The sequence below is a fragment of the Equus asinus genome, chromosome 13, assembly GCF_041296235.1.
Source record: "Equus asinus isolate D_3611 breed Donkey chromosome 13, EquAss-T2T_v2, whole genome shotgun sequence".
NCBI lineage: Eukaryota > Metazoa > Chordata > Mammalia > Perissodactyla > Equidae > Equus > Equus asinus.
This window is the reverse complement of record NC_091802.1, coordinates 39145172-39163297: the sequence shown is the minus strand read 5'-3', so window position 1 is coordinate 39163297 and position 18126 is coordinate 39145172. Positions and strand designations below refer to the sequence as shown.

The 18126-nt window shown below is 55.6% G+C and overlaps 1 protein-coding gene across 5 annotated transcripts; it reads left to right on the top strand.

Moving 5' to 3' along the window:
- The first annotated feature begins 111 nt into the window (after positions 1-111).
- Positions 112-17674, top strand: CACNB1 (calcium voltage-gated channel auxiliary subunit beta 1). 5 transcript variants are annotated; one of them, XM_044744633.2, is made up of 14 exons: positions 112-437; positions 2889-2975; positions 5998-6117; positions 6899-7021; positions 7600-7736; positions 7962-8038; positions 9396-9415; positions 9683-9763; positions 10198-10256; positions 10443-10552; positions 10725-10876; positions 13341-13436; positions 13876-14061; positions 15793-17674. In XM_044744633.2, exons 1-14 carry the CDS (start codon positions 354-356, stop codon positions 16255-16257), a joined length of 1797 nt encoding a protein of 598 aa, XP_044600568.1. In that variant the 5' UTR covers positions 112-353; the 3' UTR covers positions 16258-17674. The 5 variants fall into 5 exon arrangements, with proteins under 5 accessions (XP_044600568.1, XP_044600571.1, XP_044600563.1 ...); XM_044744628.2 differs by lacking the exon at positions 9396-9415 and adding an exon at positions 8442-8596 and having other exon boundaries at positions 162-437; XM_044744636.2 differs by lacking the exons at positions 9396-9415; positions 15793-17674 and adding an exon at positions 8442-8596 and having other exon boundaries at positions 148-437; positions 13876-14270.
- Positions 17675-18126: the final 452 nt, after the last annotated feature.

Sequence of the window (18126 nt, the reverse complement as noted above, 5' to 3'; positions counted from 1 at the left end):
CCGAGCCCGGTCTAGAGCCAGGAGGGGCGTGCCTCCCTCCGGCCGCCCTCCCATTGTCTGTGCGGAGCCGCCGGAGGGGCTGCGAGGGGCGGGGCCGGGGCGGGCAGAGGGAGGGAGGAAGGGAGGGAGGGGGCGGGGGGAGATGCTGAGCCTTCAGGGGCGGAGGAGGCTGCGGCCGCAGAGGAGAGAGCGGGAGGAGGGAGGGAAGGCAGGAAGAGGGCAACCAAAGACCGGGCCAGGTGGCTGCACCGGGTGCTGGCTGCGCTGCGCTGCTCTCGGTTCCGACGGCCTTTCTCATGCGCTGAGGGCGCCCGGCTGGGCCGGGCCGGCGGCCGGAGGGGAGACTCCTCTCCATGGTCCAGAAGACCAGCATGTCCCGGGGCCCTTACCCACCCTCCCAGGAGATCCCCATGGAGGTCTTCGACCCCAGCCCACAGGTGAGGCATGGTGGCTGGGCCCGAGGGGAGGGGGTCGCCTCCGCGTTGCTTGTGGGGTCGGCTCGGGGGGCGCCGGGCAGGAAGGGGTTCTGTGCCCGGCGCCGAGGGGAGAGGGGCGCCTGCGCGCCCCTCATCATGCCGGGTTAATGATTGATGGGCCCTTGGCCCGGAGTTGGGCTGCGGTTTTGCGGAGCGGGAAGGGGGTGGTCGGGCCGCCTGTCATCCTCGCCTCCTCCTCTCCCCCGCGTCAGGGTCCCTGCTGCTCGGGTACTGGCTCCAGTGGGTTGAGAGAAAGGGTGCTGGCGGGGGGATCCGGAGATTGAGCGAAGCTGGAGAGCGAGCTCTGGCAGAGGGGGCGACGCAGAGCACGCTCAGGGGCGTTGGGCAAGGGTGGGTGGGGCGGGGGTGGCCCCGGGAGATGGCTGAGGAGATGGTCAGAGGGCGGTGCCAGCAGGTCTTCGGAGCCGCAGACACTGGTCCTGGAGGGTCGGGAAGGGGCCAGGCCCCCATCCCAGACACTTCAGCTCCACCCCTATGTTGGACCAGCTCCCCTCCCCCAACACCCACGTTATCTCTCCCTCCGCACCCCACCCCCCAGCCCCGGAAAACGCCTCCAAAGTTTGGAAAGTTGGATGGATGCCAACTCACTGTCCTGGAGGGGAAGAAGCTGTGTTACCTCCAGGAGGGGTCTGCCATCCCACCCCCACTCACACTTTCCTGTGCCTCTGGTTTACCCCCAGGAAGGGGCATTCTTGGGTGTGGTTGGTGCCCATGGAGTGACCAGCAGAGTCTGGGGGGGTCGTGCCAGGGAATTTCTCTGGGATATTATGTCCTTCTCCAATCTGGCAATACCCCAAGGGTAGGATAGCATTAACTCTTTTCTTGCTGTGGCCAGTCTCGAGCAACTGTAACCACCATGATAATGTGGTTGATGGGCATGTGGGGGGGGTCAGATCAGACCTAAAAATACCTCCTTTCTCCACCCTAGGCCCCTTGGAGCCTGGGAGGCAGCTGACTGGGGCCTTCCTTTCAGCTGTCCCTTGTCCTTCTGGGTGCCACTCCCTTTTCCCAGCCTGGGGTGGTGGTGGTGTGAAAGAGTCTGGGGCTCACTGAGAGATCCTCTTAAGTTTGTAGGGGTCCTCGATCCTAGAGGTTGAGTGTATGTCTAGATTGAGAGAAGGGAATGAGAGGGAGGCTTCTTGAAGGGTTCCGAGGTGCCCTTCTGTCCCATCTCCATTTTCCTTCCTGTACTCAGGTCCAAGGAACCAGAGCCCCCAGCCTCGTGGTGGCTTATCTAGCTTTGTTGGCAAAGAAACTCTAGGATGGAGGCTGGCGGCGGGGGCTTGGAGGGCCTGAACCCTCAATTATTCTACCCTACTCTGGGCTGGCTTGGGGCTAATGTGTGTATGTGAGTAGGGGAGGGCAAAGAAGCAGCCCCCTTTACAGGAGGCCTGGAAATCCCTGAATGCATGGCTGCTTGAGATGTGAGGCAGCGTCCACTCCACTCAAGCCAGGAGCCCAGCCAGTGAGACTGAGCCAGCCTACCTCAGGGACCTGTGGGGGCTCTGTCCTAGGCTGGCCTTGGGGCAGGGCCAAGGGGCATTTAGATTGACATAGCCTGGTGGGTACCATGGGGACAGCGTGTGGGCAGTGGCAGCTGGGGGTTAGAGAGAGGAGGCTCGATCCCTCTTACCCCCTTGGGAAGAAGTGTGACCACTGTGGTGGTGAGGAGGGGGCTGAGACAAAGTCCTGCCAGGGCTGGGGTGGGGATAGCTAAATCTGCCCCGTGGCCCTGAGCCAGAGTTGGGCTTGGGTGTTCATTTTCCAAATGCAGTTCCACACCCCCCACCACTCCCGGATATCTCGTTTTGGGTCTCCAAGAGCTGAGAGCTGCCACTCCCCTCTGCACTCAGCGAAAAATGAAAAATGAAGGCGAGAGTTGGGCATGAGGAGAAGCCACCCTGGGTCCGGTGGCCATTCCTCTTTTCCTCTTCTCTGCTCTGGGGCCACAGCACTCTCAGGCCCGCTCTGCTCCAGCTGAGGGGGAGAGGGCGGGGGACTTTCCCCAGCTCTCTCCGCCTGCTGGCCCCCCCAGCACTGCAGGCAGCCTCTCCCTTCCCCCGAGGCCTCTGCAGCCTGCCCAGCATCTTAATTAGCTTTGCTGCCAAATGAGCCTCCAGCTTGTCAGTGCCTCCCCCTTCCCAGCCTCTGCGATTTGGTTTGGGGGTTTCTGTGTGTGCTTCCCAGCGCTCTTGTACACTGTCCCCCACCCCAGGGCTGTGGTCTGGGCCTTCCCTCCCCCTCGGGCTGTACCATCTTGGGAAGAAGGGGGGGGCTCTTCTGATCAGGGAATGATATTCCCGAGGCTTGGCTGTAGCTCTGGGCCTGATGGGATGAGGGTTGGGAAAGGTGCTTTCTGATTCCACTCTTGTCCCTTCCTGGCTTCTCCAGGGCAAATACAGCAAGAGGAAAGGGCGGTTCAAAAGGTCGGATGGGAGCACGTCCTCGGATACAACATCCAACAGCTTTGTCCGCCAGGTAATGGGGAGGCTGGGCTGAGGGGAGGGAGGTGGCTGGCTGGTGGAGACCAACATTGGTGAGCTGGGTCTGAGGCTTTCTCCAGGCACCCTCCCCCGTGTCATTTGTCACCTGCCTGAACCACCCCATCACCCTCACACCCCATGACCTCTCCTGCATATACTTTCAGCTGCACCCACTCCCTCAGCCCCCACCCGTCCAGCCCCTCCCCCAGCACCAAGCACCAGCCCCTACTGCCTGCCTGCCTGCGTCATCTCATTCAGGGACAGCCTGGCCTGCCTCCTTCTAGCTTGCTTCGGGCTGTCACCCACTCCCCCTGCCGGCTGTCTGCTTCCATGTCCTCCCCCAGAATCTGTGACAGCATGAGGTAGAGGCAGGTCCTAAGAAATGCGGAGCCAGGACATTGCAGAGCCTGGAATTCTGGTTAGGTATGGGTCTGAAACCGCCCTCCTCACATCCAGATAGGACTGTTCTTTAATATGCGGAGAGAAAATGCGTTGAGGGAGGTGGGGTAGAGGCAGGAGGGAGTTGGTTTTAGAGAGGACTTTATCCCAGCACCCCTGACTGAAGTGGGTAACTGAATAGCTTTCTGGGATCTGGGCTTAGTCAGGAAGGTGCCATTCTCATCTCTATTCTAACTCAACCCCAGGTCATCTCAGGCTCAGGGAGAGGCAGCGAGAGAGGCATTTGGTTGTTATGACTACAGAGCATCTCAATAAAGCCTGGTACCCAAAAAAGGGGAGAGGAGCTCAGGAGCAGACAAGGAAAAGGAGTATGTTGAAGAGGAAATGGGCAGGGCATATGAGGGCAGAGGATGGTAGAGAGGTCATCGCCCCTTGGGCGGGAGAAAGGATGGTGCCAGGTAGATCCACCACAGACTGGAGTAAGGCCCTTGTTTGTGATTCTTCTGTCTCTACAACACTTGGCACATCTAAGCCCAGGCTTGACCCGAGAGGGTCAGGAAAGGGAGCCTTTATCCCAGCATCTCCTAAGTATGCATACAGACAGGAAGTCCTTTTTTCAATCTCTCCCTCATCCCTCCTGTTGCAGGGCTGGGTCAGGACCCGGCTAGGAAGAATGACACTGTGCTTGGTGTCACCCCTCTTGACAGAAGAGGGCCTTGGTTCTTTCAGTGTTTGCTGACCCAGGGGGTCAGACCCCAGCCTCCAATCCCTCCTCCTCTCATCTCCCCAGCTCTGACCCCCAGTAGGTGGCGGCGAGTGGGGGGGCAGTCCTTGCCACATCTCTGAGCTAAATATACCCTAGCAGTTTGCACATGTAGCAACTCTGCTTGTAACCTGAGCCCCCTGGGGGAACGGGCAGTTTGGGCCACCCCCTAGGCCAGCAGGGCCAGGCACTGAGGGCGCCAGGATGGAGGTGCCCAGCCGGACCCTTGCAGTGGTGAGCTGGTGATGGGGCGGGGGGTAGGGGGGTGGGAGCAGCCCCTCAAGAAAGCTGGTGGGGGGGCCTACACTCCAGCCTGTTTCCTTGCCTCCTCACTGTTTCCCTGCCTCCCGCCATTTCTGATATGTCCGTGTGCATGTGTGTGTGTTGGGGTCAGTAAGTGCCTCTCTATCACTCTATCTCTGGGTCTCATTCTCTGGCTCTCTGGGCGTCTGTCCCCCTGGCTCTGAGTGCTCCTGTCAGCAGGAGAGTGGTAGATTGGCCGGTTTTCACTCTCCTTCCTTTGGATCTCTTTTCCAGCTTCTTTTAGAGACCCCACCCTCCACCGTTCACCCACTTTCCCCTCACGAGTCTCCCATTTTCTTGGTTTGAGGAAGGGGATGGACAACAGCGCTAGCTAAGGACAAGGGCCCTCTGAGGAAGGTGGGACTTTGTCTTCGCTCTTTCCCAGGTCCCCTCCATACTAAGCTAATGGACATTCCTGGCCAAGTGACCCTTTCATGCCTTCAGGAAAGGACCCCCACATCTCTGCAGTTCTGCTCTTTCCCACATCATCTCCCGTCCCTTGCAGCAACACCACCGCGGCGTGGTCACACAAATCCACACCTCCTGGCTCCTGCCCTCACGTGCCACACACACCCTCAGAGACGCAGACACCTAGGACCCCGCTGTATGTACTCATGTGTACCTGTGTGCATTCAGTCATGCACGTCCAGCACTTAATCATGGAACACACCGTCCTAAATACACTCGAAGTTGCACATCCAAGCAGACCCATGAATAAGTATGTTCATTCACACTCAGGGTCTGGACAGGCTACGTGTGTCTTACACATGTGTCTGCATCCCTGAAGGAGTTCCTTGTGCTCTGGGATGGTCAGGGTGGTCAAGGCCAGCTTCCTGGCACACCCAGACTTCTGAGCCTGCCTTGACCCTGGCAGCCGGCAGCCCTGGTATTGGGAAAAGTCCTGCCCCATGTTCTGCTCTTAACTTGCCTCTTCCGCCTGTACCACCCCAGGAATCTTGGGTTCTCTTTTGTATCTCATGAGCCTGAGGGTTGGGGCTCTCCTGATTCTGGCAGTGGAGGTAGGATTCTGTCTTCTCTCATCTTTGAGCAAAAGATAGCAAAATTTTTGATGGCTGCATCATGCCGAGCAGGCTGCCTACTGCCAATGGTGCAGAGCGCTCAGGCCTAAGCTGGTGGCTATACTGGGAGCTGGGAGGACTCACTGGGCCTCTGCTGAGTCTATCTCAGCCGGTACTGGGGGCAGGGGAGGGAAGGAGGAGCAGGGAGTGGAGACGCGTCCCCTGGCACTCCTCCCCTGTGCAGTGCCCCTATCAGGTTCCCACCCCTCCCGGGGCCCCAGCAGCTGTCCTTGGACCTGCCTTAACCCCCTGCTTGCTGCTGTCACCCTTCCTAGGGCCACACTCTTCCCTGTGTCCTGCAAACCTCAATCTCTAGCTGCTCCCATCTAATACCACCTTTTTCTGGCCCTTGTGGCATCATGCTGGGCTGCCTGGGGTTTGAGACATCCATAATGGGTGGCACCTCCATGCCTTCTGAGGCCCAGGAGCTGGGGAGGCAGCGTTGGCCCTGAGCGGGCCCTGTCTGTTTTCAGGGCTCGGCGGAGTCCTATACCAGCCGTCCGTCGGACTCCGACGTGTCTCTGGAGGAGGACCGGGAGGCCTTAAGGAAGGAGGCAGAGCGCCAGGCATTAGCCCAGCTCGAGAAAGCCAAGGTGAGAGAGGCGAGTGGGGCTGTGCTGGCATTATTTCCCCCACCCCCACATCTTAGAGACAGCCTGGATGGACCCAGGGTCAAGTCTCGGCTCAGCCACTTCCTAGCTGGTGTACCCCTGGGCCTCGATGTACATCTGTCTGTCATCTGTAAAATGTGGGCCCTAATAGCTGCCTCTTTGTGCAGTATAATAAGTGCCTAGTACTGTTTCCACACATAATAGGAACTTGAGAAGTGCTAAAAGTTTTCACTTCTTTCTGGAATCGAACTTCTTGGGCTATTATAAGCTGTGGGATCTCAGGCAAGTCACTTAACCTTTCTGAGCTTTAGTCTTCTCATTCATTAAAATAAAGATAATAATAGTACTTAATTTCATAGGGCTTTTGTGATGAATAACTAAATGAAATAATGTGTGTGAGACATGTAACACAGTACCTGGCACACTAAATGGTAGTAGCTATCATGATTACTACTATTACTATTATTATTAATTATTATTACCATTATTATTATTCCTTCTGGGTTTCATTCTGGGCTCCCCAACCCTGAATACTTATCATTCCCCAGTGCCATCCTGCACCCTGAGAAGACAGTGCTATTTTTTGCTTTCTTTCTTTTATTGCGAAATTTAACGTACATACAGAAAACTACATAAGTCATTCAGTATATGTTTAAACGAACGATTTACAACACAAACCTCCACATAATCACCACCCCAGTCAGGAAATTGTACATTACATTGTGGTTTAATCTGATTGTCATCCTCCCCGTGCCTCCTCTAGACCAAGCCGGTGGCATTTGCTGTGCGGACAAATGTCGGCTACAACCCGACTCCAGGGGATGAGGTGCCTGTGCAGGGAGTGGCCATCACCTTCGAGCCCAAGGACTTCCTGCACATCAAAGAGGTGCGGAGAGCACTTGGCATCTGGAGGGAGGGCATGGTGGTGGGTGCTAGGAGAGGGGCATCCAGAGTTCTAGTGGAAAAAGACTTTTGACCCAAGCAGAGCTGGGCTGAATCTATATGATCTTAGACAAATCTCTCCACGTCTCTGAGCTTCTAATTTTTCATAAAATGGGGTGGTAATGCCTAGGTCACAAGGTTGTTGGGAGGGTTTGTGATGAGGCTTGTAAGTGGAGGGGCAACGTGCCAGGCACATTGTAGGTGACATGTAGGTGTCAGCATTTATTCCTCTCCCTGACTTTCCAGGGTAGGGCAGGCACATGGTGGAGGAGGGACTCCCAGAACAGGGATGTGCTGGGGATGGGGTGGTCCATAGCCCAAGAGGATGCTGGTCTTGGAGTTGTCCTGGGAATCGGGGCCTGTACTCAGAGGCTGGAGCCAGGGGCCAGGCTCTTTGAGGCTGCCACCCCTTGGGCAGGGTGGGCAAGTCTGAGGGTGGTTTCCTCTGGAGGATGGCTGTTGGCTCGCATCTCCAGTCTCCCTCTGGGTCTCTCCCACCCCACCTGCCATTGTTGTTTGCAGAAATACAATAATGACTGGTGGATCGGGCGGCTGGTGAAGGAGGGCTGTGAGGTTGGCTTCATCCCCAGCCCTGTCAAACTGGACAGCCTGCGCCTGCTGCAGGAACAGAAGCTGCGCCAGAACCGCCTCAGCTCCAGGTGTCTGGCTGGGGGCGGGGCACTCCCAACCCTGGGAGAGGCCATCCAGCCAGGACTAGGCCTCACATTTTGACGCATTGCCCTGAGGGCACAGAGCAGCCTGTGGCATCACCACTGGGGCTGGAGGATCTCCTGGGGGGTGGGCAGCATGTGAGAGAACAAGATTCCCCCACCCTCACGCCCACCCCTTTGTTCACGGCTCCATTTGCGTCTCTGCCCACACAGCAAATCAGGTGACAACTCCAGCTCCAGTCTGGGAGACGTGGTGACTGGCACCCGCCGCCCCACGCCCCCTGCCAGTGGTAAGAGCTGCCGCCACCCCAGGGGGTTCAGGGAGCTCCTGGGTGGGGTGATCTCCCCACTGCCTGTCCCCTCCTTTCCCTGCAGTAGAGGCCATTCCTATTGTGAGTCCTCCAAACACATGCAGTGGTCCCCCCTCCATGAAGAGTAGGGCGCCCCACAAGCTGGGCCTGTCAGCGCCCATCCTCTCATGTCTCTCCTCTCCCATTTCTTTGGTAGCTCCATCTCTCTGCCTGACTCCCCTACCCCCCGCCCCCATTCATTTCTCCCAGCCCTGTTCCATTCACCTCTTCTTCTTTCTTTTTTCCCCATCCCATCCCTGCGTTCTGTACTTGTGTCTCCATGTCCATCTCACTCCTCCCCACCTCGCCTCCCTCCTCCCTCTCTCCTGACTCTCCGGTCCAGGTAATGAAATGACTAACTTAGCATTTGAACTAGACCCCCTAGAGTTAGAGGATGAGGAGGCAGAGCTTGGTGAGCAGAGTGGCTCTGCCAAGACTAGTGTTAGCAGTGTCACCACCTCGCCACCCCACGGCAAACGCATCCCCTTCTTCAAGAAGGTAATTCTTACTGGATTCTTGCAAGAGGGGAGGGGTCAAGGCCCAGCTCTTTGGCAGGGGGAGGGGGCCTGGAACAGACTCAGATGTACCAGCCTGATTCTGTGGGATCAGGGCTTCCTGCCAAGGAAGAGGGAGGGGGTAGAATGCACCATCTCCGCATACAGTCTCACCCAGCCCCAGGAAGCGATGGTTCTTGCAATCGAGGTGCCCCTTCCCTTGGAAGGCTGACCCCGGCCCAGAAGCAGGGTCAGGTGGTAATGAAACTGACCTTTTCCCTCACTACTGGTGGGACAGTCCATGTTTGCCCCCAACCCTCACATGTGAAGGGGAGAGTGGAATGGTGGCCCTTGTTTGTCCTTTTTGGACTCCATGGGGCTAGGGTAGGCACATGGGAGTCTACTGGCTGCAGAGCAGGACAGTTAAGGGAACCCTTAAAATGGGCAGGTTGGCCTGCACTGGGGTTAGGAGATGGGCACCAAATTAGGGGCTGTCACCCTTTCCAGCTCTTTTCCAAAACCCAGAAAGGGGGCAGGGTAGTCTGAATATTCCCGAGTCCACTGGACTGGCCGTCAGTCCTGTTCCCAGCCCTGATCCAGGGCTATCTCTGGCTCCCTCTTGGCATGGGGTCCCGTCCCTTCTCTGGCTCTGTCTGTCACTAACACGCATGCCCTGTTATCTCTCCTCGTCTGCCCGCTCTCCCTCCCTCTCTTGTCCTGGTTCCTTCCTTGCCCTCTGCCCCTGCCTGGGTACCCTCCCCTCTCTCTTCCCCCTCCCCCCTCTTGGCAATCTCTGGACCCAGCCAAACAGAAGCAGAAGTCGGTGAGTATCACAGCTTTCTGTGTCTCCCTCCCCACCCCCTGGGATGAGCTAGGGGGACCTGCTAACACCCATTCCCTTATCTGCCCGCCCCCATTTCCCCCACCCTTCCTGGTTCTCCCTGGCCATCCCTTCCCACTGCCACTCTGATCCCCATATCTGGGCTCTGGGACCAGGGGGAGGAAAGGATGCATGAGGGATCCTGGAGGCTGGGGGAGAGGGGCTAATGCCATCTCCACTCTGGGGTTTCCCCTGCCTGCTTCCCCCCAGACAGAGCATGTGCCCCCCTATGACGTGGTACCTTCCATGAGGCCCATCATCCTGGTGGGACCGTCGCTCAAGGGCTATGAGGTAGGAGCCCCTAGAGGGGAGTGGACCCTGAGGGACCCAGACCTCCAGAGAGACTCCATAGAAAGGTCTTCAGACCCCAGAGATCCCCCGGCAGGGCCTTCCCAGGGTGTCCTCCCCAGAGGGCTACAGACCTCCAGAGAAACCCCCCAGAGGGGCCCAACCCAGAGGGAGACTCACTCAGAAGGATCTATTTTCCCCAACCCCCCACCCCCAGAAAAGTCCTCCCAGAGATACCACCTAGAAGGCCCTTTGGAACCAGAGACCCTATTGGAGTCCCCCAGACTCAGAAGGAACCCTCCCTCCCCCGCATAGGGGCCCAGTCATCTCAGGAACTTAGGAGGAAAATGGAATGTGAGGGTACAAATACCCAGCAGCCCACCCTTCCTGAGTGGCTTTAAATGCCTGACTTCTCCTCCCTCAACCCCCAACCTCAGGTTACAGACATGATGCAGAAAGCTTTATTTGACTTCTTGAAACATCGGTTTGATGGCAGGTAAGACCCTGGGAGCTGGCTCCCCACTTCCACAGTGGTCCTCTGCTGCTGGGGATGGGCGGGATGGCCTGAATGACAATCCTGGGACTCTTGGACTGAGGGATAAGAGGCAGGCCTGGAGTCTGGGAAGTGGGCAGGGCATTCTGGTCCACCCTGACTCCAGACTCCCCTTACCCCATCCCCCAGGATCTCCATCACTCGTGTGACAGCAGACATTTCCCTGGCTAAGCGCTCAGTCCTCAACAACCCCAGCAAACATATTATCATTGAGCGCTCCAACACACGCTCCAGCCTGGGTGAGCCTCCCCTTCAACAACTTCCCCCGCCCCTGGGCCCCACAACCCCTGCCCCAGGCCAGGTGTGGGAGGGGAAGGAGAGGAGGGGCAATCTCTAGAAGTGTTCTATCCACCACTGCCTCCTGGGGGAGCCCCTTCCATTCCCCCTTCCCCATGACTCCATGTCCCCCAGCTGAGGTTCAGAGCGAGATCGAGCGAATCTTCGAGCTGGCCCGGACCCTTCAGTTGGTCGCTCTGGACGCCGACACCATCAACCACCCAGCCCAGCTTTCCAAGACCTCACTGGCCCCCATCATTGTTTACATCAAGATCACCTCTCCCAAGGTGGGTGCAGTGGGGACAGGAGTGCCGCCTGTGTTCAGATCCTAGCTACTGCTCACTAATGGTGTGACTGAATCTCCCCGATGAACGTCATGGGATATTGTGAAGATTCAACCTAATGTGAATACTTAACACTTAGCATTAAGGTCTGGCATAATGTACCTCATCGTCTTTTAGCTATTATAAATATTATTATTAGGGTCATGCAGGCCAGGCTCCTGTCTCCACTCTGGTTGACTTCCCATCCTCGGTCGAAAAAAACTGAAGGAATTCTGTGCTTTTTGTCCCAGTGTCACCAGCTGCTTGATAGTCGGGAGGTCTTTCCTGTTTTTTGAGTTCAGCCCTTTGTGCGGCACTGTCTTGATGAAGATGGAATCGGTAGGAAGGCTGATTGGCTTCTTGGTCACATTGCAGGTCCATTAGTTTTCCCTCCTAGCCGTTAGCGGGGGCTTGAGAATCATGGAGGTGGAGTTTAGGTGACCGATTTGAAGTTAGGAGACAGCATGGCCTTCAAATCCTAGCTCTGGGTGGCTTATTAATTAATTAAATTCTGTTGTTGGTTTTTTTTTTGGTGGTTGTCTTTTGTTGAGCTTGGGACCTCGGGGGGATTATTTATCCTCTGAGCCTCAGTTTATCCACCTATAAAATGGGGGTCATAATCCCTCTCTTGTGTTATTATTGAGAGGATAGGATTGGAGGTAATGATGTAAAGAGCCCGGTGTTCTGTCTGATTCATGATGGCAACCAGGGGAGGTAACTGTTATCATCTCATGATAACACCCTATGAGCTGAGCACCCTGGGCCAGTTACTTAACCTTTCTGAGTCCCAAGTTTCTAAAGAGCATAAAGAGGATGATAGGATTTAAGTGCTTCCTGGGGTGGTTGCAAGGATCAAATGAGATAATGGATGCAGAAACATTTTGTGAACTAGAAAGTAATAGATACTTCCATTTCCCCGTGGAAGAGCACTGCCTGAGGTGAGGGGTGAGGACTCTTGAGAGGCAGACTGTCTGGGTTCACCTCCCAGCGCTGCCTCTGACCAGCCCCTGCTCCTTTGGCAAGTCACCGAAGTTCTTTAGGCCTCAGATTCCTGTCTGCAAACAGGGATCCTCAAATGGTGGTTGTGAAGATTAAATAAATGGATTAACCATACAAAGTGCCAGGTACCTACGAAGCACTGTATCTATTCTTTTTTGTTTTTTTAAGATTTTTATTTTGAAATAATTTCAAGTTTACAGAAGAGTTACAAGAGTAGTACAAAGAACTCTCATTCTTTGAACAAATTCACTAATTTTTTAAACAGCTTGAGATGTAGTTACATATCAGTCAGTTCAGCCATTTAAAGTATGCAATTCAATTGTTTTTTGGATTCACTAATTTTGTACATGTTGCCACATTTACTTCATCCTCTATCTTTATGTATGTATGTGTTATGTGCATATGCATATGTGTGTATATATATGTATTTTTTTCCTGAGCCATTTGAGAGTAAGTTGTAGATGTTGTATGCCTTTATCCCAAAATGCTTCAATACGTATTTCTTAAGAACCAGGACATTAACTTAGATCACCACAGTATAATTGTCAAATTCAAGAAATGTCATCTAAAATACCGTCCCTCTTCAGTGTTCACCAGTTGTCCCAATGATGCCCTTTATGGCAATTTCCCCTGAACCCAGGCACCAATCGAGGGTCATTTGTTGCATTTAGTTGTTATATTTCTTTGGATCCTTTAAACTGCAACCATTCCTCAGCCTTTCTGGGATTTTCATGTCACTGACATTTTTGAAGAGTACAGATCACTTATTCTGTAGACTGTTCCTCAGTTTGGGTTTGTCTGGTGTTTCCTCACAACTGGATTTAGGTTTTGCATTTTTGGCAGGATACCACCAAAGCCACGTGTCCTAAGGCCTGTATCAGGAGGCACATGATGTCGGTTTGTTGCATCATCGGTGATGTTAACTTTGATTATTTAGTTAAGGTTGTGGCTTTATGTTTAGCTATTATTATCATTATTATGATTGAGGTGAGAATTATAATAGTGGCTGCCTAGTGGGATTATTGTCAGGACTAAATGAATTGATCATGTAAAAAGCACAGAATAGTGCTGGTACATAGCAAGTGTCCCAAGGATGGTTGCTGTTAAGGTGGAGGGAAGTTGGCCTGGAGAATGAGGCCTGTAAAGAACGTTAGAGGAGTTGAGAAGGAAAATCACTGCCCTTCGTACAGCTGCTGCCAGCAGAGCTTCCCAGGAGAGGCCGGCATGGGAGCCAGGAGAGAGCCTGAGCATCATAGATTAGAACGGACAAGTGCTGGTGAGGTCAATTCTGAAGAGGTGGCCAGGGTTGCAGTCACTGAGCATCCCCTGGCCCTGACGTGGACTCTCCATGCTGATTCCAGCCAGGACCTGCCTCTCTGACTTGTTGCATTACGGGGTTCCACTAGCTCCTCTTCTCCCCCCAAACCAGGTACTTCAGAGGCTCATCAAGTCTCGAGGGAAGTCTCAGTCCAAACACCTCAATGTCCAAATAGCAGCCTCGGAGAAGCTGGCGCAGTGTCCCCCCGTGAGTGCTCAGACCCAGGGGAAGGGAAGGGGCACATCTGGGTTCTCCTGGTTTCCTCTGGCCTGCGTGGGAGAGGGTGTGACCAGGAACACTTGGGCCTAGTTCACAGGCGCGTAGTGGTCTCTGGGGAAAGAGTGCTGCATTGGGCAGTCAGAGACTGGGTTCAAGCCCCAGCGGCACCACCTCTCTGTGGGGAGTCCAGCCCGTCCCTAACCTTGTATCTAGAGTGAGGGAGTTGGACTATCTGGGTGCCAAGACCTCTTATAGTTTTGCCCATGTATATATCTGAGAGCCCTCCTTCTCTTTCTGGACATCCAGAGGTCTCTTTTTAATTTTGTCCTTCAACCCTGTGACTCCGCCCACTGCACCCAGGCCGCACCCTCATCCCCTTGGTCACGCCCGGCTCATCCCAGCCCCGGCCCTAACCCCGCCTCCACAGGAAATGTTTGATATCATCCTGGACGAGAACCAATTGGAGGATGCCTGCGAGCACTTGGCCGAATACTTGGAAGCCTATTGGAAGGCCACACACCCGCCCAGCAGCACCCCGCCCAATCCGCTGCTGAACCGCACCATGGCTACGGCAGCCCTGGCTGCCAGCCCCGCCCCTGTCTCCAACCTCCAGGTACAGGTACTCACTTCACTCAGGAGAAATCTCAGCTTCTGGGGCGGGCTGGAGGCCTCGCAGCAGCCCGGGGCAGTGCCCCAGCATCAGGAGCACACCATGTAGGTGCCCCCGCCCATCTCCCCTCCTGCCCGGGGCTTGAACTGGAGCTCAGGGAACCTGGGGAAGGAAGGAAGAGCTTTATTTTGTAAAAAATGTGGTGAGTGGCAGCTTCTGGTGTCTGTGGTTTTTATGGGATTGGAGCTGGCTGGTGGTGCCTCCCTGGACCTGGTCCCATATGGCTACATCTGCTGCCCCGAGGGCTTTTGGATATGAGACCTGATTGGAGACCTTATAAGACAAGTGACTAAGAAGGAAACATGAGGAAGACCCAATATATTCATTTGCTGGACTCCATACCCACTTTAGACCCAACAGAGGAGGGGCTCTCAGACCCAGGAAATCCCACAGAGCAGAGCCATTAAACCCAGAGAGATTGCCTCCTCCCCCAGAGCCCTAATCCCAGGCAGCCGCTCAGAAGGGACCCTGGAGGAAGCATCCGTGAGTTGATGCTGCACCTTCCATCCTTCTCCCAGTTAAACAGATTCTAGGAAAGGCCCTCTGATGGGTGCCCCACCCTGCCTCATCCGCCACCCATAAGAGCCACAGCCCATCTCATCACATCATTAAGTATTTGGTTCTAGATTAGAGCCAGAAGAAACCCATTAAATCATTCTAGACCGTTGCTTTTCAAATTTGTTTTCAGCAACAGAGCCCATCTGTCCACTGAATCTTAGGTGGATGCTCAGTATGTAGATAAGCATCCTTGCTATGCTCAGAGGGAGCCAGTGACATGGCCTCCCCTTTGCCTCTGCTTCACCTCCATGGGGACCCCTGAAGCACTTCTTTGCCCTCCCCACTCCACCCCAGATCTCCACGGAAGTTTGGAGACTGCTGTTCTAGTATAATCCCCATCACACCACCATAGGGAAACTGAGTCACAGAGAAGGGCATCATCTGCTCAGGCACACAGCTTGACGTGGCGGGGGATGGGACTGGAACCCAGGCCTCTTTACACCCCACCCAGCAGCCTCTATGGTAGCAGTGGCCATCGTGTCACCTTCATGTGACATTTGGTGATGAGGACATCATCTCCAGTGGGGGATAGAGACCCACCAGCCTTCCCCAGCCTGCAGCTTTGAGTCTTTTTTGGGGCAGGGGAGGAAGCCCATCAACCTTGGAGATTCTGTCATTTGACTAGGAAGTGGGGGAGAAGTGTAGGGTTCTAGAAGCCTGTGATTAAGGTCTGCCTTGAGCTGAAGGAGCTGGGTTAGTGAGCTTGAGCTGAAATCCCCTCTTGATATATTTGGAAAACCGGGGCAATGACTAACCCAATCAACCACTAACAAGTGGCCATACTAATGAGCTGTTAATGATGCATTGATGACCTGCGTTGAGGAAGCCATGACTAACTGTTCATGGGCTCTCTACCATGGTTACCAGGAGAGTTCACGCCTCCTCACACCTTATGAAGGCTGAGCGCCCCCTGTGCCAATAGAGGAACAAATGCCCTGAGGTCTGTCCTGGGCAGGGCTCTAGAGCCCTTTGCCTGGCTACCCATCCCCTAGAGCAGCACTCTCCTCCTTCAGCCAGGCTGGGTGTCTTGGTGCTGTCACTAACCTGCCTTGCTTTATTGTGTTTCTCTCACCTCTGCCTGATCTGCATGGTGTGTGCCGTCTGTCTGCTAACCAGGGACCCTACCTTGCTTCCGGGGACCAGTCGCTGGAACGGGCCACCGGGGAGCACCCCAGCGTGCACGAGTCCCCAGGGGAGCCGGGCCACCCCCCAGGCCTTTACCCCAGCAGCCACCCACCAGGCCGGGCAGGCACCCTGCGGGCACTTTCCCGCCAAGACACGTTTGATGCTGACACTCCTGGCAACCGAAACTCTGCCTACACGGAGCTGGGAGACTCATGTGTGGACATGGAGACTGACCCCTCAGAGGGGCCGGGGCTTGGAGACCCTGCAGGGGGCAGCACCCCACCAGCCCGTCAGGGATCCTGGGAGGATGAAGATGATGACTATGAAGAGGAGCTGACCGACAACCGGAACCGCGGCCGGAATAAGGCCCGCTACTGCGCGGAGGGCGGGGGTCCAGTTCTGGGGCGCAACAAGAATGAGCTGGAGGGCTGGGGGCGGGGTGTCTACATCCGCTGAGAGGCAGAGGACATGCAGTGGGAGGAAAGGCTCTGAGCCCGGGGGAGGGGAGGGACAGAGGGGCTCACCACAGGGGACGTATCTTGCCTCCAGGGGGCGCTGTCTCCCTCCTTTCAGATGCCTTTGCTCGATGTTTGGGATTTCTGTGGTGGTAGCATCCCAGCTCCTGGGAGTCCCTTAAGCCCCAGCTGTAGGTTTCTACCTACCTGCTGTGGGTGGGTGGGGGGGGGGGGGTTGCCCACCTTTCTGCAGTGCCCCCTTTTCCCCACCTCAGGGGGCTCTCTCCCCTCACTCTCCCAGAGAAAAGGTGCACTTCCTTAACTCTTTGTACTTGGGCCTCTAAATGAGGGTCCTAAATGGGGTGGCCCTTTCTTTTCCAAAGCTGGAGTATTTGGGAAGGGTAGGGAGCTTCTCCTGGAGAGGGAGAGCACAGACTCTCTCCCATGAAGGCTCTCTTTCCCAAACCCCAAATCCAGGATCCCTCACCATGTTCTCCCTCCACCCAGCTTCCTGGCAGCATTGTCTGATAGATAGGTGAAGGCTACAGCGGAAGCCCCATGGGGAGCTTGTCTTGGGGGGGAGGGGGGCTCTGGGTGGAAGCTGGCAGGCATCAGCAGTAGTGCCCTCTGCGTGCCCAGGACCTAGAACCCTGAGGAGTGGGTTGCAACCCGTGACACTGCTACCCACCCCACCTCTTCCATCCTTGGCCCTTGCCAACCCTAGGAATGAGCTTTGCCTACAACATCCCTTGCCTGCTGCCATCAGAAGAGGGGGCCCAGCTGTGTCTGAGCCCCCCATGCTTGTGTCACCTCAGTGTGGAACCCATAGAACACTCTGGTCCGCCTCATCTTGAAACCAAAAAACTGCTCCTTCACTTTCACTCTCACTCTGAGGCCCCAGGGGAGAGGCCCTCTGGGTTGGTGCCCAAGAGGTGATCACCCCAGAGGTTGCCTTGGATCTCCCCTGGGGGGCTTGGCTGCTGCTGCTGCTGCTACTGCTCTGTATTTGCCTCTTGTGATCCTGTCCTTTGCCCATGTCCACTCCCCTCAGGAGAGGCCGTGGTACCCCCTCTGCCCTAGAGTGTCCCTCTGCCTAGCATCCCCTAGCCCAGCAGCTCTGCCCCTCCCCAGCATCCCAGCTGGGCCAGAGAGAGCCGATTGTGCCAACGAGGACTGGGCCCTGCCCAGCTGCCCACCTCAGGGATGGGCACCTCATGCCTGTCTCGCCACCTCCTGTGCCAATGTTGTCCCACCTTCCCCACGTTGGGGGTGGGGTGCAGCTTCCACTTACTGGTTAGAAGACACTACTGCCCAACCTTTCCCCTCCCTGTCTGGTGTCCTGTGCCCCCATCTGTCTGTCTGTCTGTACTACTCTAGGAGAAGTATTTTGCCACATATAAACCGCCTCCTGTCCTTTGTGGCCGCCTCCTGAGCCTGCTTCTTTGTTCCCACACACGGTTGCCAGCCTATCCTGACGTGCGGGGGGAGTGAAGGGGTGGGTGCAGGAATAAGCTGTGCCCCGAGTTGTTTACTCAACAGCAGAGATGGGGCTTTGTTTTGTGGCTCTCTGATGCATCATGTTCAAGCCTGACAGGAGCTGGGTGGCCGGTCTCGGCTCCCCACTCAGCCCCAAGCCCCACCCATGCCTATCCCATCTCTTAAGTAGAGCCAGGGAAAACGGGAAGCTGAGGTGGGACATCGGGTATTGCGGGTGTCATTCAGTGGGTGAGATCCAGACCCGCTGGCACAATGGCCTAAAGGCTTGTGCTTGTTTTTCTGCTCCTGTGGCTTCCGCTGCTCCCCAACACCTCAGGAGGGGGAGGAGCCGAGCTTCCGGCTCCCTCCTGCTCTGATACCCCACGATTACCAC

Coding starts and splice junctions, on each gene's coding strand:
- CACNB1 (XM_044744628.2), top strand. CDS start 354: ATGGTCCAGAAGACCAGCATGTCCCGGGGCCCTTACCCACCCTCCCAG. Junction 438..2,888: donor TCTTCGACCCCAGCCCACAG/GTGAGGCATGGT, acceptor TGGCTTCTCCAG/GGCAAATACAGCAAGAGGAA. Junction 10,877..13,340: donor TCAAGATCACCTCTCCCAAG/GTGGGTGCAGTG, acceptor CCCCCAAACCAG/GTACTTCAGAGGCTCATCAA.